Here is a 14,677-nt window from a genome sequence, read left to right as displayed (position 1 = left end):
TGGGACTTCTCCCCTCTCAGGAGACCACAAGACCATAACCAGGCCTGAGGCTCAATAGCTGGGACGTACCCATGTGTGTGTGTGAGAGCATGTGTGTGCACGTGCATGTGTATGCATGTGAGCATGTGTGTGTGCACGTGAGCACATGTATGTGCACGTGAACATGTGTGTATGTGCTCGTGTGTGTGCACGTGAGCGTGTGTGCGTGTGAGCATGTGTGCACGTGAGCATGTGTGCGTGTGAGCATGTGTGCACGTGAGCATGTGTGTGTGCACGTGAACATGTGTGCGTGCACGTGAGCATGTGTGTGTGCGTGAGCATGTGTGTGTGCGTGCACGTGCGCATGTGTGTGTGTGTGAGCATGTGTGTGTGTGCACACGTGTGTGTGTGTGTGTGTGTGTGTGTAGTGGGAGGAAAAGGGTAGATGCAAGTCCCAAACCCCCATTTTCAGGCCCAGGGAGAAAAGAAATGAGGTCTGCCAAAAAGGTGAAACTGGTCTCTGCCAGGAGGAAACACCTTCCTTACCCACTTCTGGCTGGATCCAAGAAAGTGGCTCTTCTCGAAAGAAAGGACAAAACGCACCCCAATCCACGAGTGCCTGGGGGGAGGGCAGCCATCATTCGGGAAGTTTCCGAACACCCGATGCCCCTCACCCTTAGTTAATAGGTGGCGGCGAGACCAGTACTCCGGGCCACACCCTGCCTGCTCGACTCCCCGGACCGACGGCCTCTCTCTCAAGGGGCAGGCGGCCTCGCTCTCCAGCCTGGGAACGAGCGCGGGGAGGGTGTCCCGGGATGGGACTCGGTGGAGCAGGATCGGACGGAGCTTGGTCTGGAGGGCAGGGCACTCAGTCAGCTCGGGGAGGGTTACCGAGCGACCGGGGCTGCGAGCGCGTAGAGTGAGGAGGGGAGCCTGGGGAGAGGGGGTGGGCGACCTGGAGGAGGCGAGGGGGGCGGGAGATGGGGAGCTCGCCTTGTCCCTGCAATAAATCGGCTTAGTGGCCGAGAGCCGAACGGCCCAGAAAGGATTAAAGAGAAGTCTGTATAATACAGCCGAGAGCGCGGCGAGGGGAGGGCAGGAGGGCGGGGGGCGGGGAGAGGGGGAGAGGGGGAGGGGCGGAGGGCGGGCGCGGGGAGGGGGCGCTCGCGCAGCCGGGAGAGGCGGGCGCCAGGCAGAGAGAGCGCGGTTCGGCTGCAAACTCCGGCGCTGCCGCCCAGCTGACTCCGGGCAGCGCTGGGCACCGCGCGCTGCCGGGGAGCCGAGAGCCGCGGCGCGCCCGAGGTCGTCCCGAGAGCAGGGGTCGCGGCGTCCCGCAGAGCCCGAGCCGAGCCCGGCGCCCCGGCGGCCCAGCCGCGGCGGCATGGGGGCGCCCCCGCGGCGCCCCACGCGGCCCGCCACCGTCTCGGCCGGAGGCCGGAGGCAGGAGCGCGCCTGAGCCCATGGCGAGGGGCCCCGCCGCTGCCGCCGCCGCCGCCGCCGCCGCCACCGCCCCGCCAGCGCCGCCAGCTCCCGGGCACCATGCGAGCCGCCCCGAGCCTCCGCGGCTGCGTCTGCCTGCTGCTCGCCGCGATCCTGGACCGGGCGCGGGGTGAGTGCGAGGGCGCCGGCCGGAGCCGGGGCCCGGGGCGCGCGGGGGCGGGCAGCGGGGGAGGGCGCCGGCCAGGGGCACCCCGGGGACGCTTCGGGTCTGAAACCCGCGCTCGGCGCAGGGGCTGCAGAGCTGGTGGGTTTGACGAGGGAGGGTGGACGTCTCCTCTGGAGAGAACGCTCGCGGGTCTGTGCCAGGGTGTGTGCGCGCGTGTGTGTATGAGCGTGTGTCTTTGTGGCGTCCGTGTGAGGGTGTCCGGGAAGGCGCTGTGCGTGGAGAGGGTGCCGAAGTGTATCTGGAGATGTGAGTGTGTGTGATGGTGTGTGAGCGAGCGAGTGTCTGGAGGGGTGTTTGAGTGTCTGTGTCAATTACACAGAAAAGGTGTGTGTGTGAGAGAGAAGGAGTGTGAGCCAGAGTATTTGGGGGTGTGAGCGGGCGCCCAGCTTCTCGGTGAGGGTGTGAAGTGGGTGAGCCTGTGTCATCGTATGTGGGAGCGTGTTGACGGGTGGGTGAGTGTGTGAGGTGTGGCGTGGCACGCGTGTCCCAAGTGTACGGGTCTCTTTAGGGATACATGGCAGCGGGTGACTGTATTTCCATGGGGGGGGGGGGGGCGGGGCGCGTGTGCAGAGGAGGCGGGATGTGACCCTCTGGCCAGAGTGTACATTTCTCGGATGTGGAGGTGCAGGCGCGCGGGCCAAGAGTGTGTGAGCGTGCTGTAGAGCGTGTGGATCCAGTGTGGAGGGAGGCACCGACGCGTCCGGGGACGGGGGAGGTGTGAGCCGCGGTGCGTGTGTGTCCCGCGTGGACTTGGTCCCGATCGGGCTAAACCCGTTGGAAGGAGGGTTCCCGGAGCGAGTGACCGGTGCCTCCGCGGCTCCAGGGTCCAGGGTTCGCGGAAGCCTCGGGGCCTCCCGGCCGGCGCCGCCACCTGGCGGGTCTAGAGTGCTGCGGCCGCCCAACCTGGCGACCCGGCGCCTTTCGGGCAGAGCCAACGCGTCCGCTCAGAGCCGGCGGGAGCGAGGCTGCACCTGCGGAAAGCGGTGGCCCAGAGACTGGAGGTCCGCGCCCGCGGTTCGCCCCAAGCCTAGTCCCGAACCTGGACGCCCAGAACCAGGGCGTCTGGAGTCACATCCCGGCTCTGCCGCGGAGGGGCGGGGGATACGCGCTGCCCAAAAGTAGCCGTTATGACCGGTGGGGTCTCAGCCCCCAGCCCAGCGGGTGATGGATATGGGAGGATCTGTTCTTTTCCGTGTGCCTTGCACTCCCGGGAGGTGCCAAGCCGGACTCTGAGAATGCCTGCCAGCAAGCGGTGCGCCCTAAAATAACCCCACCCGCTTCCACTCCGAGGTCCTTATAGAGTGCTTGATCCGCTGACGGGAGAAACTGCAGGATTTGAGCCTGAATGGTGGTCCTGCGGGCAGAGGAGGGGGAGGGGTTGGTGTAAATCAGGAGGAATGCAAGCCCTGTTCTTGGTCTGCCTACCCTTGGAACAACAGACTTTCCAAAGTGCATGGAAATCCGCCCCTTCCCCTCCAACTTCGAGGCAATGGCTCCCTCCCTCGGAAGCCTCCGGAGGGAAAGGTTATATGGGGGCGGGGACGGGGTGGTGCCCGGGTGCCAGAGCCACGGCGAGGACGCTGGGCTTTGTCGAAAGGCACTCGGAGCCTCACCTGGACACCGCAGGGAGCGGGGGTGGGGTGGGGTGGGGTTGGTTAGAGGGTGGGGGCAGGAGTGGGGCACCCCTTTCTCCAGATACGCAGAACCGTAAAGACTGGTCAGGGGTAAGGATGGCGACTAGAAGCAGAAGGGTTTAGTGGGGAAAGCCCGCTGCGTCAGGATCCCACCGCCCGAGTTCCCAGAACCTGCGAGCCGCGGTTCTTGGAGCTGCGGAGACCTGAGCGGGTGTCCTGGCTCCTCCGCCCGCCGCCCACCTCTGCAGCTGGCAGGAGGCTGGGGCGAGCGCCTCTGGGCGAAGGGAGCCGGCCTGGCCTCTGAGCTCCGCTGCCCGGCGAGAGGGGAGAGCGCCGACTCGGATCGCAGACGGGCAACTTTCCGAGCGTGGGGCGCGGGCGGAGCCATCCCTTCGCTGCAGAGGAGATGATGAGAGCGCGCCGGGCGCGATCAGTCCTTTGGTTCTCGGAGTCAGCGCCCGCTCACGGCGGGGGTACCAGAAGGGTTGGTACGCGCTGTAACAGGCCGTCTGGCCGGAGGAGGGCGCCCTTCCAGGACGTGACGGAGAGCCGCGCACCTGGCCCTTGGCAGGGCCGGGCCGCCTGCCAGCGCCTGCGTCGGAGGACGGGCGGGCGCGGAGGGTAGGGTCCAGGGCAAGCACTCGGAGACACGCCTGCCCAGTGCGGGGGCGACGGCGGTCACCGCTAGGGAAGGCACGGCTGTGCGCCGGGGCCGGTGCTGCACCGACAGCTCGCGGCGCACAGGGACTCCACTTTGGAGAGGTGGGCCTGCGCCTCGGGAGGGGAAGGCAGCTGGCGGTACACAGGACCGGCCGGGCTGAGGGCTCCTGCCCCTGCCCACCACTCCCCGATATCTGCCTTTCCAAGAGGAAAAACCCACACGGATTCTAACTCCTCAGACCCCGTTTAACCTGGCCTGGGCACTTCTAGGAGGGCAATCCAGCACTCGTGCCCGGGCGCTGGCCCAGGATACAGAGGGCCCCGGGGACTGGGAGCGCAGGGAGGACAGCGGTTCATAGACCTGCCTCCGAAGGGCAGCGGGGGGCAGGCCGAGGTAGGTAGGGCGCGCTAGAGGCCCCAGCCCTTCCACTTCCACTGGACGCCCTTCCACTTCTCTCTCGGCAGCAGCGTGTCAAGGGCTAGGTGGGATGCGGGGGCTGAGCGGCTGGGCCGGAGCTGCCGCCGCACCGGGACTGCGGGGGCTGCGCGCGCGCAAGCTGGTGTGACGCCTTCGTATATTTATCCGCTTCGCCATCTCCACCCCACGCCCGGCGGGCACCACCGGACCGCTGCCTGGCGCTCGGCGGGGAGTTAAGGGCCCGGCCTGGACTAGGTCGCTCCGCCCCTCCTCGCCCTGCCGCCCCGCCCCCAGCCGTAAGCCCCACCCCTTCCCTCTCAAGATGCAAACTGAAATTTCTCCTGAGAGGCTGAAGGAGTTCTTGCTTTTTAAGTGGAGAGAATGTTCGAGCTGGAAGCGACCTCCGAGATCACTTACTGCGGTGGTTCTGAAACGAGTAATTTTTAGCAGGAGAACCCTTTTAGAGTAGGAACTGATTACGGCCCCCTAAAATCCTAATGCCTTGGGCAAGATGGTAAGCGCCAAAGGACAGCGGCCCTGATGGAAGCAGATAATGAGACCCAGCATCGAACGATCTTTCCTCAACAGTCCCCTTAAACAATCTTAAGATTGCTGCTCTTCTAATCTCAGAGCTGGGTTTCTGTTTTTTTTTCAATAGCCAAGATTACATGGATCAGCTGCTGTGTGGCCAGCACGCGCTGGCTGCTTTGCGGTGCTCATGCAGGGCAAGATGGGTTTAAGCGCCTCTTTTCACAGATTAGGAAACTGAGGCCCAGAATTTCAAAGTTTGTTCGTGACAGGCTGTCAAGTGTCTTCCAGGTCTCGCCTGGTCCGGCCCCTGGCTCCCGCTTTCCTTCCAGTGTTCCTTGGACAGGGCGTGTGGGCAAGGGCTGGCAAGGTGCCAGTGGTGCGTTAGATCCGCCTGCCCACCCCAGCTTGTCAGAACATTGTCTCACACAGACCTGATCTTGCTACAGTTGGGGGCTGGGGGAGGGGTGGGGGAGGAGATGAGGAGACTTGTTGCGGTTCCTGGGTGTTAGCAGCCCTGACTTCAAAACCAAACGAGGGCTGAGCAAAGAGGAGGCTGGTTGGTTCTGTTCACTGGGTTTCCTGGGACCCATGGAGGCATCTAACCTGGCTTACCGCCCCGTCCACCTCTACTCCATCCCCGGGCCACTTGAAATTCATCCATTCAGCCCTGACTGTGCCAGCTCTGGGCCGTATGTGCTTTGTTCTTCTTATCTTCGTTAATCCTTGTAACCATCCTGAGAGTTAAGGTTATTTTCCAGATGAGGAAGCTGAGGTTCAGAGAGGTTAAGTGGTTTGTCCGAGGTCACCCAGTCAGTACGTGGCAAAGCTGAGATTCAGACCCAGGACCGTCTGTCTCTTTCCCCCTGGGCTCTGCTGCCTCCTGTGAGAATGGGTCCCGGTCACTTCCTCAGCTCCAGCCACATGGACAGTTGCCATGTGTCCAGTGCCCTGTCTGGCTGCCTTTCTCCTTCCCAAGCCCCATTGAAGTCAAATTATCCAGTGCGTTCATCTGCACAGATGGGAGAGGGGACACCCCTCAAAGCCCTTGTCATCATCAAGAGAATGAGTGGGCATCTGTTGTGGGCAGGGTGCATCTGAAAAGAGAAAGACCTATGACCGTGACCATCGTTCCAGTGGGGTGAGAGGTCAGGCCCGAACCCGTAAAGATAAAAGACAATCCAAGTGGAAATCTGTTGATACCTGCAGGATGCCAAGTGGATTGACGTCTCCCAGAGGAGGTTTGTGGGGGTAGAGTGATTTCTTTGGGGGTGTTAGGGGAAGGCTTCAAAGGGGAGGGAGGACTTGAACTAGACCTTGAAGCAAAGGGAGGAGGTTAATAGGCCAAGGGCTCATGTCCCAGGGAGGGAACCCAGGTGAGCCAAGAGCCAGAGGCAGGATTGTGCTTGGTGGGGCCAGCTCAACCTCAAGGCTGTTACTTCTTGAGTCTAATTGAGGACAGGGAGAAAGAAGACTGATATTACTGGTAGCTTCCATTTATCGCACACCTATTAGATGTTCCTTATGCATTAAATGCCCTCAACAATTCATGAGGCAGTCTCAGTAGGCGTGTTTTACAGATGAGGACAAGAGCCCCCAGGATACCCCCCAGCGCCCTCTTGCCATCTCTCTCTCCCTCTCTCTTTCCCTTCCTCTCTTCCCACTTCCTTCTTTTCTTTCTCAAACAATGAATGAGGCTCAACATCTTGTATCAGGGTAAGAACTGGGAGTTTCAAACCCAGGTCTAAAGCAATCCAAGGACAATGCTGCTTCCAGAGGACAGGGGAAACTTTATTTTTTCATCACAGAAGGAGGAATGCAGCAGCCTCTACCCTTCGCAAGAGGAGGCAAAGTCCCCCATTTTAAACAATGAATGTCAGTCCAAGTGGAACGCGTGATACCTCCTAAGAAGTATCTGTCCTCAGGATGAAGTTTCCGGGACGGAATCCGGGGGATGAGACCCTGGAGCCCACCTTTACACTCGCAGTAGGGTTCCCTAGCAGAGTGGGCTCAGGACCTACTGGCCAAGACTCCATGGATGCAGCAAATGAGTACAACGTGCATGGAGCTAGAGGTGCGCAGAGTAGCAGCCCAAAGGAGTGGGAAGGACACTGACACCCAGGAAGGGAGCCTGGGGTTTGTGGATCCGCCGGCCATTCCCACACCTCCTGGCAACACACCAGAGTTGCTTTGGGAGAGTATGCGCCCCCTCTCGTTTGCACGCCATCTTGGTAGGTGACGCAATCAGCCATGGCCCCACTAAGGCGAGTCCGTCTGACACACGATCCCTAGAATCTGGATACTGAGCAGGAGAAGGCTGAAACCCATCGGAAGGTCCCCCTGATCAACAGGAGCCCCAGAGACACTGCACTTCTCTGGTTTCCCAAGGCTAATGACGACGGGATCTTCCTCCCAGGGTGCTATGGGCAGGACGCAATGAGTCATGACACACAGAGCTCTTAGCTCGATCCCGGGGGCTCAGATGACTGTCATCAGCGTTAACTGTGATTATGCCAGAGCTGCTCTGGCTCTAGTGAAGCGGGCTCCTGACACCTGCGGCTCCAGCTTGTTCCTGCATTCCATGACTTTCCCCATAATGTTCCACCAGTTACTTTTTTGTTTTTTTGGCTTGGGTTATCTGGAGTTGATTTCTGCCCTTTATAAGAAAAGGACCCCACTTGATACCCTCCCTAGGCATGATAAGCCTTAGAGTTGCTGATTAGCCGGGCTTGGTAACTCCTGGAGGATGGTTCATAGTTTGCTGAATGGGGGTGATCAATTCCCCTACCTGCTCCCTGACTTCCCCTGGAGTTCTGAGGCAGTGTCCCCTGCCCACACCCACATGAGTGCACTTAAGACTCAAGACGCAAGTTGTTGCTCCCAGTGGAATGTGGCAGAGGCAGTTTCACTGTGACCCTCCATCCCCTAACCTAGTAAAAAGTTCTGCAAAAGCAGAGACCTGTCCGGTTCTTCTCACTATTGAATCTTCCTCACAAACACACGATGGATACTTAACAAAGGCTGGTTGTGTGGATGAATAAGGCATCCTTGGCCCTTGGACATGTCCTGGTGCTGGGGCACGTGGGGAGGGTTTGGGTATGTTGCTTTCTACAGAAAGTGTATGCAAAGGCTTATGGCTTGTGGAATTCAGGCTGGATTCACAGATGAACTTCCTGTTGGTAAAGTTCTGCTCCTGGAACTGCCTTCTGTCTTTCTTGAAGACTCTCAGATAATCGATGTGACGGAGACTCTGATTCCAGACATCCTGACTATGCCTGCTGGTGGTACTTGAGCATTGACGAGATGCTCTGACCCCCATCCTTCCATTCAGATCTCATGTCAGATGTGAAGGAGGCTACTCTTGTGCCCATTGAACCAACTAGGGAAACTGAGCCTCAGGAAAATGAAAAGATGGTGGTAGGAAGTAGCTGGACTGGAATCCGGGTTTGTGGCTGCAGGCTCAGCCTTCTTCCCTCCCCAATCCATTGTGGTGCTTCCTTCAGCCCTCAGGGGTCTGCAATGAAACAGGCCAGCTCCGCATGAGCCCATAGGCCCCTAAACTAACCAGAGAGCTTGCACCGTGAGCTGGGTGCTGACGTAGCCACTTTGCTGATGTGACTCCTTCATCCTCCACTGCTGTCCACGGGGAGGACACTGACGGAGCTGTGCTCACACTGCATGGGGCCTGGAGCTCGCTGTCTGTCCACCCTGTGGACCTGGCCTGCCCAGAGATGTCTTCCCCTCCTCCCCTACTTCCACCCTTTCTTGGCTCAAAGAGCAGACACCTGCCCTCAGCCGGTACAGCCCTGACTCCACATAAACCTCCCTCCCAGGCTCTGCTTGCCCACTTCTCGCCCTCCACAGCCCCGCCAGTCCCTGCCAGCAGAGGCCACCTGTGCCTGCTGGCAGCGGTACTTTGGGCAACACATTGTTTAAATAACTCTCCTCTGGGGCTGGACCTGGTCACAGGCTCGACTCCCTATTGAACAGAGAGCTGTTGAGGGCAGGCATCCCTGTCCCACTGGCTCTGGCATGAAGCCTGGCTCCGAGCAGATGTGGCTTCAAGATGTGTTTGTTGAATGACTCACTGATGGACTGAATGAATGATGTCTCCCCTGAGCCTGGGGTTTGGTCCAGATGCTGAGCCTGGGGCCTGTTTCCTGGCCCTGCTCAGTCACCTCTAGAAGTCCCTTCTGGTGTGAGAATGTGTCTACTGTCCAGCTCTGCCCGCCATAGCTCACCCTGGCATCATGGCTGGTGTCTGGGGATGAGCCAACAGTGGAAGGGGAAGAACCAAAGGGCTTCCTGTTCCTTCTGGGTTCTCCTTGGTTGGAGGGACTGTTCTTCATTGCTGGTGGGTGGGAGGTTGGGGGAAGGAAAGAAATGGTAACTGTTATGTGGCAAGCCCCATGTGTGCACACACAGTCATATGAAATACTCCCAGAAACTCCCATTTGGGAGTTAACAGTCTCCTATTTTACAGAAGAGCAATGCAACTTGGAAAGATTATGTGATCTGCCTAAGGTCCCACTGCAAGTGGGGGGCAGAGCTGGATTCTTAAGCCAGGCGTTGATTTACACATCTCCCCCAAAGCCCAAGTTGGTCTTACTGGTAGCTTGAAGCTGACCACGGCGATTTACACCGTGGAGGTGGGCAAGCCCTGCAGCTTAGTGCTCTCCCCAGCCCAGAGCTGGCTGCTAAGCATTTCCCAGCCTGCCCCGGGCCTGCCCACCCTTCCCCAGTCCCTGTCTCCGTGTGATCCAGATACTTTGGTTTCCATCTGAACTGGGTGCAAAGCCTGGCCTGGCCACTCCCTCGCAGAGTAGACACTTGGGCAAATCAGTGCCTCTCTAGGTCACGGTGTCCCCATCTTTTGAAGATAGAGTGTAGCGTGGAGACGAATGGAACGACCCAGGAAAGCAGGCGTGTGATGGGCCCTCGGTCACCGGCCGGTCCCTTTCTCCTGCCCCCCAGGCTGGAGTCAGACAGCCACAGGGTCACTCTGAAAGGCTGGGGAAGCTCCTGTTTTCTCCTTCCTGTCCTGGAAGCTGCCTTTGCAGCCACGTCAAGGGATCCAGTCACTTCTGTTCATTGAGCAGCTGTCCCAGCCTTGTTCTGGATCAGCAGAGATATCCCCTAAGGAGTTCTGGCTGCTGGCAAACCCCATAGAGCATGGGCTCATTTGAGAATGATGAAAGATTATCTCTAATAAATGGCCGGTACTAGGGCACCGAGAGTAAACCCTTGGAAACTAAGGGGAGTGGCCCAGGAAGGCTCTGCGGGATTGGAACAAGCTTGACGGGTGGGGAGGGAACCCCAGGCCGGGTGGAGGGGCAGAGGCCTGTGCAGAGGCCTGGAGGAGGGAACGAGCACCCTGCTGGGCTGGGAGGCTGGGAGGCAGCTGGCTCGCTTGAGCAGAAGGTGCTTGTTGAGAAGCTGGAAACGAGGTTAGAGCTGTTGGCAGAGGCCTGAGAGCTGGAGCGAGGGGTCTGGACTTGAGCCCAGGGGCTACGGGGGGCAGTTGAAGAGCAATGAGTGACATTCTCAGAGCAGGACTCTAGGAAGATTAATTTGGCTTTTCTGGGCCACCTGAAGCTGGACATCCTTTGGAATGCCTTTGTGTTATAAACGATGGCTCTGGGGCACCCAAAGAGACAATGGCCTCGAGGCAGAAATGCCATCGTTTGCACATTGTTCACCTCTCCCAGTGTCCACACCTGGCAAGGAGGGAAGACAAGGCCTCTGCCTAGAATGTGACTGTTCCAGCTTCGGCCTGAGCCAAGAGCGGCGGGGACGGCTTTTCCTGGGGAGAAGCTTCTAGATGCCCAGCAGGCGTGAGCTCTGCGGTCTGGCACGGGTTCAGATCCCATCTCCCCCATGCATCCAGTGTGTGAACTCAGAGAGCCTCTCTGTTGCTTCCAGCCTTGACTTCTCCAACTGAACAGGTGGCTCATCGTGGCGGCTTTGCGGGGTGCGGGCTGCTAGGAAGGGGACATTTACATAATTTGGGGAGGATCTGTATACAGGGTACCGAGCACAGAGTAGGCATGTGAAAAGCCGTTGCTGTTGTTATAATGATGTTTGGAACGTCCACAGGTTTGAAGAGGAAGAAGCATTTATAAGCCCCAGTGCCCAGGAGGAGGGGTATGTTGTAGGTTTCCCACACAGAGTCCTAAGCGAGTTCTTGGGTTTAGGACTGCAGAGCACCGGGCCAGGAGGGAACTGGAGAATTAAATGCACTGTCTCCGGTCTCCCATTTTAAAGCTGAGAAAACTGAGGCCAGAGAGGACCTCACACTGTGCATGACGTGTGTGTGTGTGCATGTGAGTGTGTGTGAGTGTGTGTGTGTGAGTGCCTGTGAGTGCCTGTGTGTGTGTGAGTGTGTGTGCGTGCGTGTGAGTGCGTGAGTGTGGGTGAGTGCATGTGTGTGAGAGTGTGTGTGTGTGAGTGTGTGTGTGTGTGTGTAGGCGGGATGGGGAGGTAGTGCTGGAAGCCAGGTCTTCTCCCTGGAGGTCCTAGGGGCGATCCTGGGGGCTCAATTGGGCAGACCCTCCACCTCAGAGCCTTGCGTAGGGAGCATCGGGGTCCCCAGGCTTGAGTGGGGATCTTGGCGGCACTCCAGCGGGGAGCACCCACCAGCCTCCGACATCACAGGAGCGGCTCGGGAGTCACCAGGGAGAGAGACAGCTGAGCCACTGGGCTTTTTTGTTGCTTTGCCAAGCTGTTCCTTCTGCCCTTTTGTTTCTCTTTCTGCAGAGACACTCAGCGCACCTCCGACGGGGCTGTTTGTCACCAATCACTGGCGCGTCCATTATCCTCCCGGCTCCTTAATGCTGCCCCAAAGGAAGGCGTCCATCGCCGGCTGCCCTGGCATCATGCAGGGCTGGGCGGGGGAGGCAGCCCTGGCAGGGTGGAGACAGAGGCTGGCATGGCCAGAGGGTGGGTGGCAGTTGTCTCTCGAGCTGGTGCTCACTGCCCGAGTGTGCAGGTTTTTGTCAAGTGGGTATTCAGGCCACACAATAACCCAAGGCCAGGTGTCTGGTTCTACAGAAGCAGGTGATACATTGCTAATTGTCACCAGGCACCTAATGTCCCAGGCAGGGGCTAGGGAGTGAGGTGGGGGTGGCGGAAGCAACCACATCATAAAGGCTTCTTTGTTTGCTCGGGCAGCAGAGAAGTGGGCCTGAGCTCAGCTTGGAGAGGAAAAGGCACCGTCAGAAGGCGAATTCCTAGGGCCTGTGGCCTGACTGTGGAGCCTGGTGGGAGGAGAGGGGCAAGCAACCTGGTGGGGGAGGAATAAGGTTACTTGGCTTCCCAGGTGGCTCGGTGATAGACAGTCTGCCTGTCAATGCTGGAGAAACAAGAGACACGGGTTCGATCCCTGGGTCGGGAAGATCCCTGAGTAGGAAATGGCAACCCACACCAGTGTTTTGACCTGGAGAATCCCATGGACAGAGGAGCCCGGCGGGCTACAGTCCAAAGGGTAGCAAAGAGTCGGACACAACTGAGCGACTGAGGATCACAAACAAGGAAGAGCTGGTGGTTTCTGGGACAGTCCGAACGCAGAGAGCAAAGTGCTGTTGCAAGAAGCAGGGCAGCTCATTCGTTCATTCTCTGGCTCACCCACCGGTGCTCTGCTCCTGGCAGTCAAGCATCGTGCTGTTCTAGAGATCCGGACGAGAAGGAATAGACGAATTCTCGCCCTCGTGGGGCTTGCGGAGCTGTGTTCAACATGGAGCCATGTGTGACAACCCACATTTACATTAAAACGCAGCAGTGTCTTGGCTTTTGTTTAACCGAATTAAAACACATTTTAATTCTTCCGCCACATTTCAAAGGCACAACAGCCACACGTGGCTGGTGGCTCTTGCGTTGGAAAGCACAGATGTGGATAAGATGCCTCCATCATTGCGTGAGGCTCCGCTGGACATCACGGGTCTAGGGGAGTGTCCCTCCCACTGCCAGTAAGTGACAGGAATCCCAGAGGGGGAGGGTCTTCCCGCTTCCTTCCCCAGGCCATCTTCCTCCTTGTGCCTTGTGCCGAGGAGAAAGCCTCAGGCTGATGCCATCAAGCTCTGACACCCTCTTGCTTGCTAATCTCATTTTCCAACAAAACAGGTGTGGGGCAGCACGCCTGCAGTGAGCCAGAGGAAGTCAAAGTTTTAATAACAGTGTTTTGTTTTCATTATGATTCTTTTCCAGTCATCCTCTGTTTAAGGCAAGTGAGACTGGTTTGCCATTTGGGGCAGTGATTTAAATTCTCTTTCCCTTTTTAAAAATGGCTTATTTAAGTTTTTTTAAAAAAAAGAGTCAAGTGTAAGAAAAATGTTAAGTGCATCGTGGAGCAGGTGGCACGCGAACGTGGCCAATCTGGGAGGTGTGAACTTCTGCGGTTGGGAAACCGCGGTTCCGATGGGATGACACAGGCTTTGGAGGCAGACACAGGAGGGCTGGGGCTTCGGTGCCGCTGTTGGTAAGCTCTGTAATTTGGGGACAATTTACTTCCCTCCTTATCAACCAGGTTCCAGAAGGAAACACCAAGCTCAGCCTGGGGGGTCCGTGGAGGGCTTCTTTAAAGGACTACCAGGTTCAATCCCCGGGTCGGGAAGATCCCCTGGAGGAGGGCATGGCAACCCCCTCCAGTTCCTGCCTGGAGAATCCCATGGACGGAGGAGTTTGGCTGGCACAGTCCATGGGATCCCAAAGGGTCTGGGACAGAACCGAGCGACTAACACTTTCACTTTTCGCTGGCTTTGGGGTTTAGTGGGGGCACAGGGGATGGGGCAGCCCTTTGGGCCAGGATCAGTGGGGAGTTTCTACCGCCCGCAGACTGGAAAGAGGGCTGAGAGGAGAGGGCTGCAGGCAGGCCTGGGGCCCCGGGTGGAGGGATGCAGTCAACTCCTGGGGACCTGGCCGGCAGCTGGAGGAAGAGACACCCCAATTTCATCCTCCTCCTGCCTTTGAGTCTCTTGCTAGTGCTGCACATGGACGAAACTCAATTGCATGGATGCCCACGCAATTGGGCCGCCAGGCGCAGGATAGGTGGAGAAGGGGAGGGAGTGACCTGGGGAGCAGATAGCTGAGACCTAGCACCATCCTGCCCAACCTCAGTGTTCCCGTCTAGAAAACCGGGTTGTACGATGTGCCAGCTGAGTTGCTGACACGATGGAAGGAGACAGCGTGCCGTGCTCATAAGTGATCGGTCGCTTCTTACACGAATAACAATTGCAGTAATAAAATGCCTGCCCTTATGCCCCATCCTGTGCTGGACGCTGGATTTTCCTGAGCCAAAATGTAGCTCATGGGTCTGGGGCTTTAGAAACGGGGAACTGGCCTCCCAAGGGCACGGGAACTTGAAGGGACGGGTAACTTTGGGGGAGCGCTGCACTCTGTCGAGAGGGAGCGCCCGCACCCCTCCGCTGCCGCTGACGTGTCATCTCTGCCCCAGACTCTTCGACGTCCCCACGCCTCCCTGTCCGCTGGCCCATCTCGCTGATTGATCGCTCCGCCCCAGGGCACACCGATGCCTCGCTCCCCAGTCTATTTTCCACCCTGTTTCCCACGACGAGGTTCTTTCTCCTCAGATCCATTTAGGTCATCTTTCTTGCCATCCCCACCGGCTCTTACTATGTGTGGTTCGGTCCACATTTGTCCCGAACGGCTGCAGAGCTCCTTCCTTGCAAGGGTAAGGGGGGTGTCCTTCACCTCTGAGCTAGTCTTGCCGGAGCCTGCTCCTAACCCTGCAGGTGGGGGAGGAGGGAATTGGTAGTAAGTTAGCCCTTTGGATCACCA

The 14,677-nt window shown here is 58.5% G+C and overlaps 1 protein-coding gene across 2 annotated transcripts in view; it reads left to right on the top strand.

Annotated features, from left to right (window-relative positions):
• The first annotated feature begins 1,481 nt into the window (after positions 1–1,481).
• The window catches only part of IGSF21 (immunoglobin superfamily member 21), a 281,725-nt gene continuing 268,529 nt past the window's right edge, over positions 1,482–14,677 (top strand). For both annotated transcript variants that reach the window (XM_070777976.1, XM_070777967.1), the window contains exon 1: positions 1,482–1,588. In XM_070777976.1, coding sequence (XP_070634077.1) covers positions 1,519–1,588 — 70 coding nt within the window. In that variant the 5' untranslated portion in view covers positions 1,482–1,518. The remainder of the gene's footprint in view (positions 1,589–14,677) is intronic.

Source organism: Bos indicus, chromosome 2 (genome assembly GCF_029378745.1).
Source record: "Bos indicus isolate NIAB-ARS_2022 breed Sahiwal x Tharparkar chromosome 2, NIAB-ARS_B.indTharparkar_mat_pri_1.0, whole genome shotgun sequence".
Lineage (NCBI taxonomy): Eukaryota > Metazoa > Chordata > Mammalia > Artiodactyla > Bovidae > Bos > Bos indicus.
Note: the sequence above shows the minus strand (reverse complement) of the source record. Positions and strands in the feature narration are given on the sequence as shown.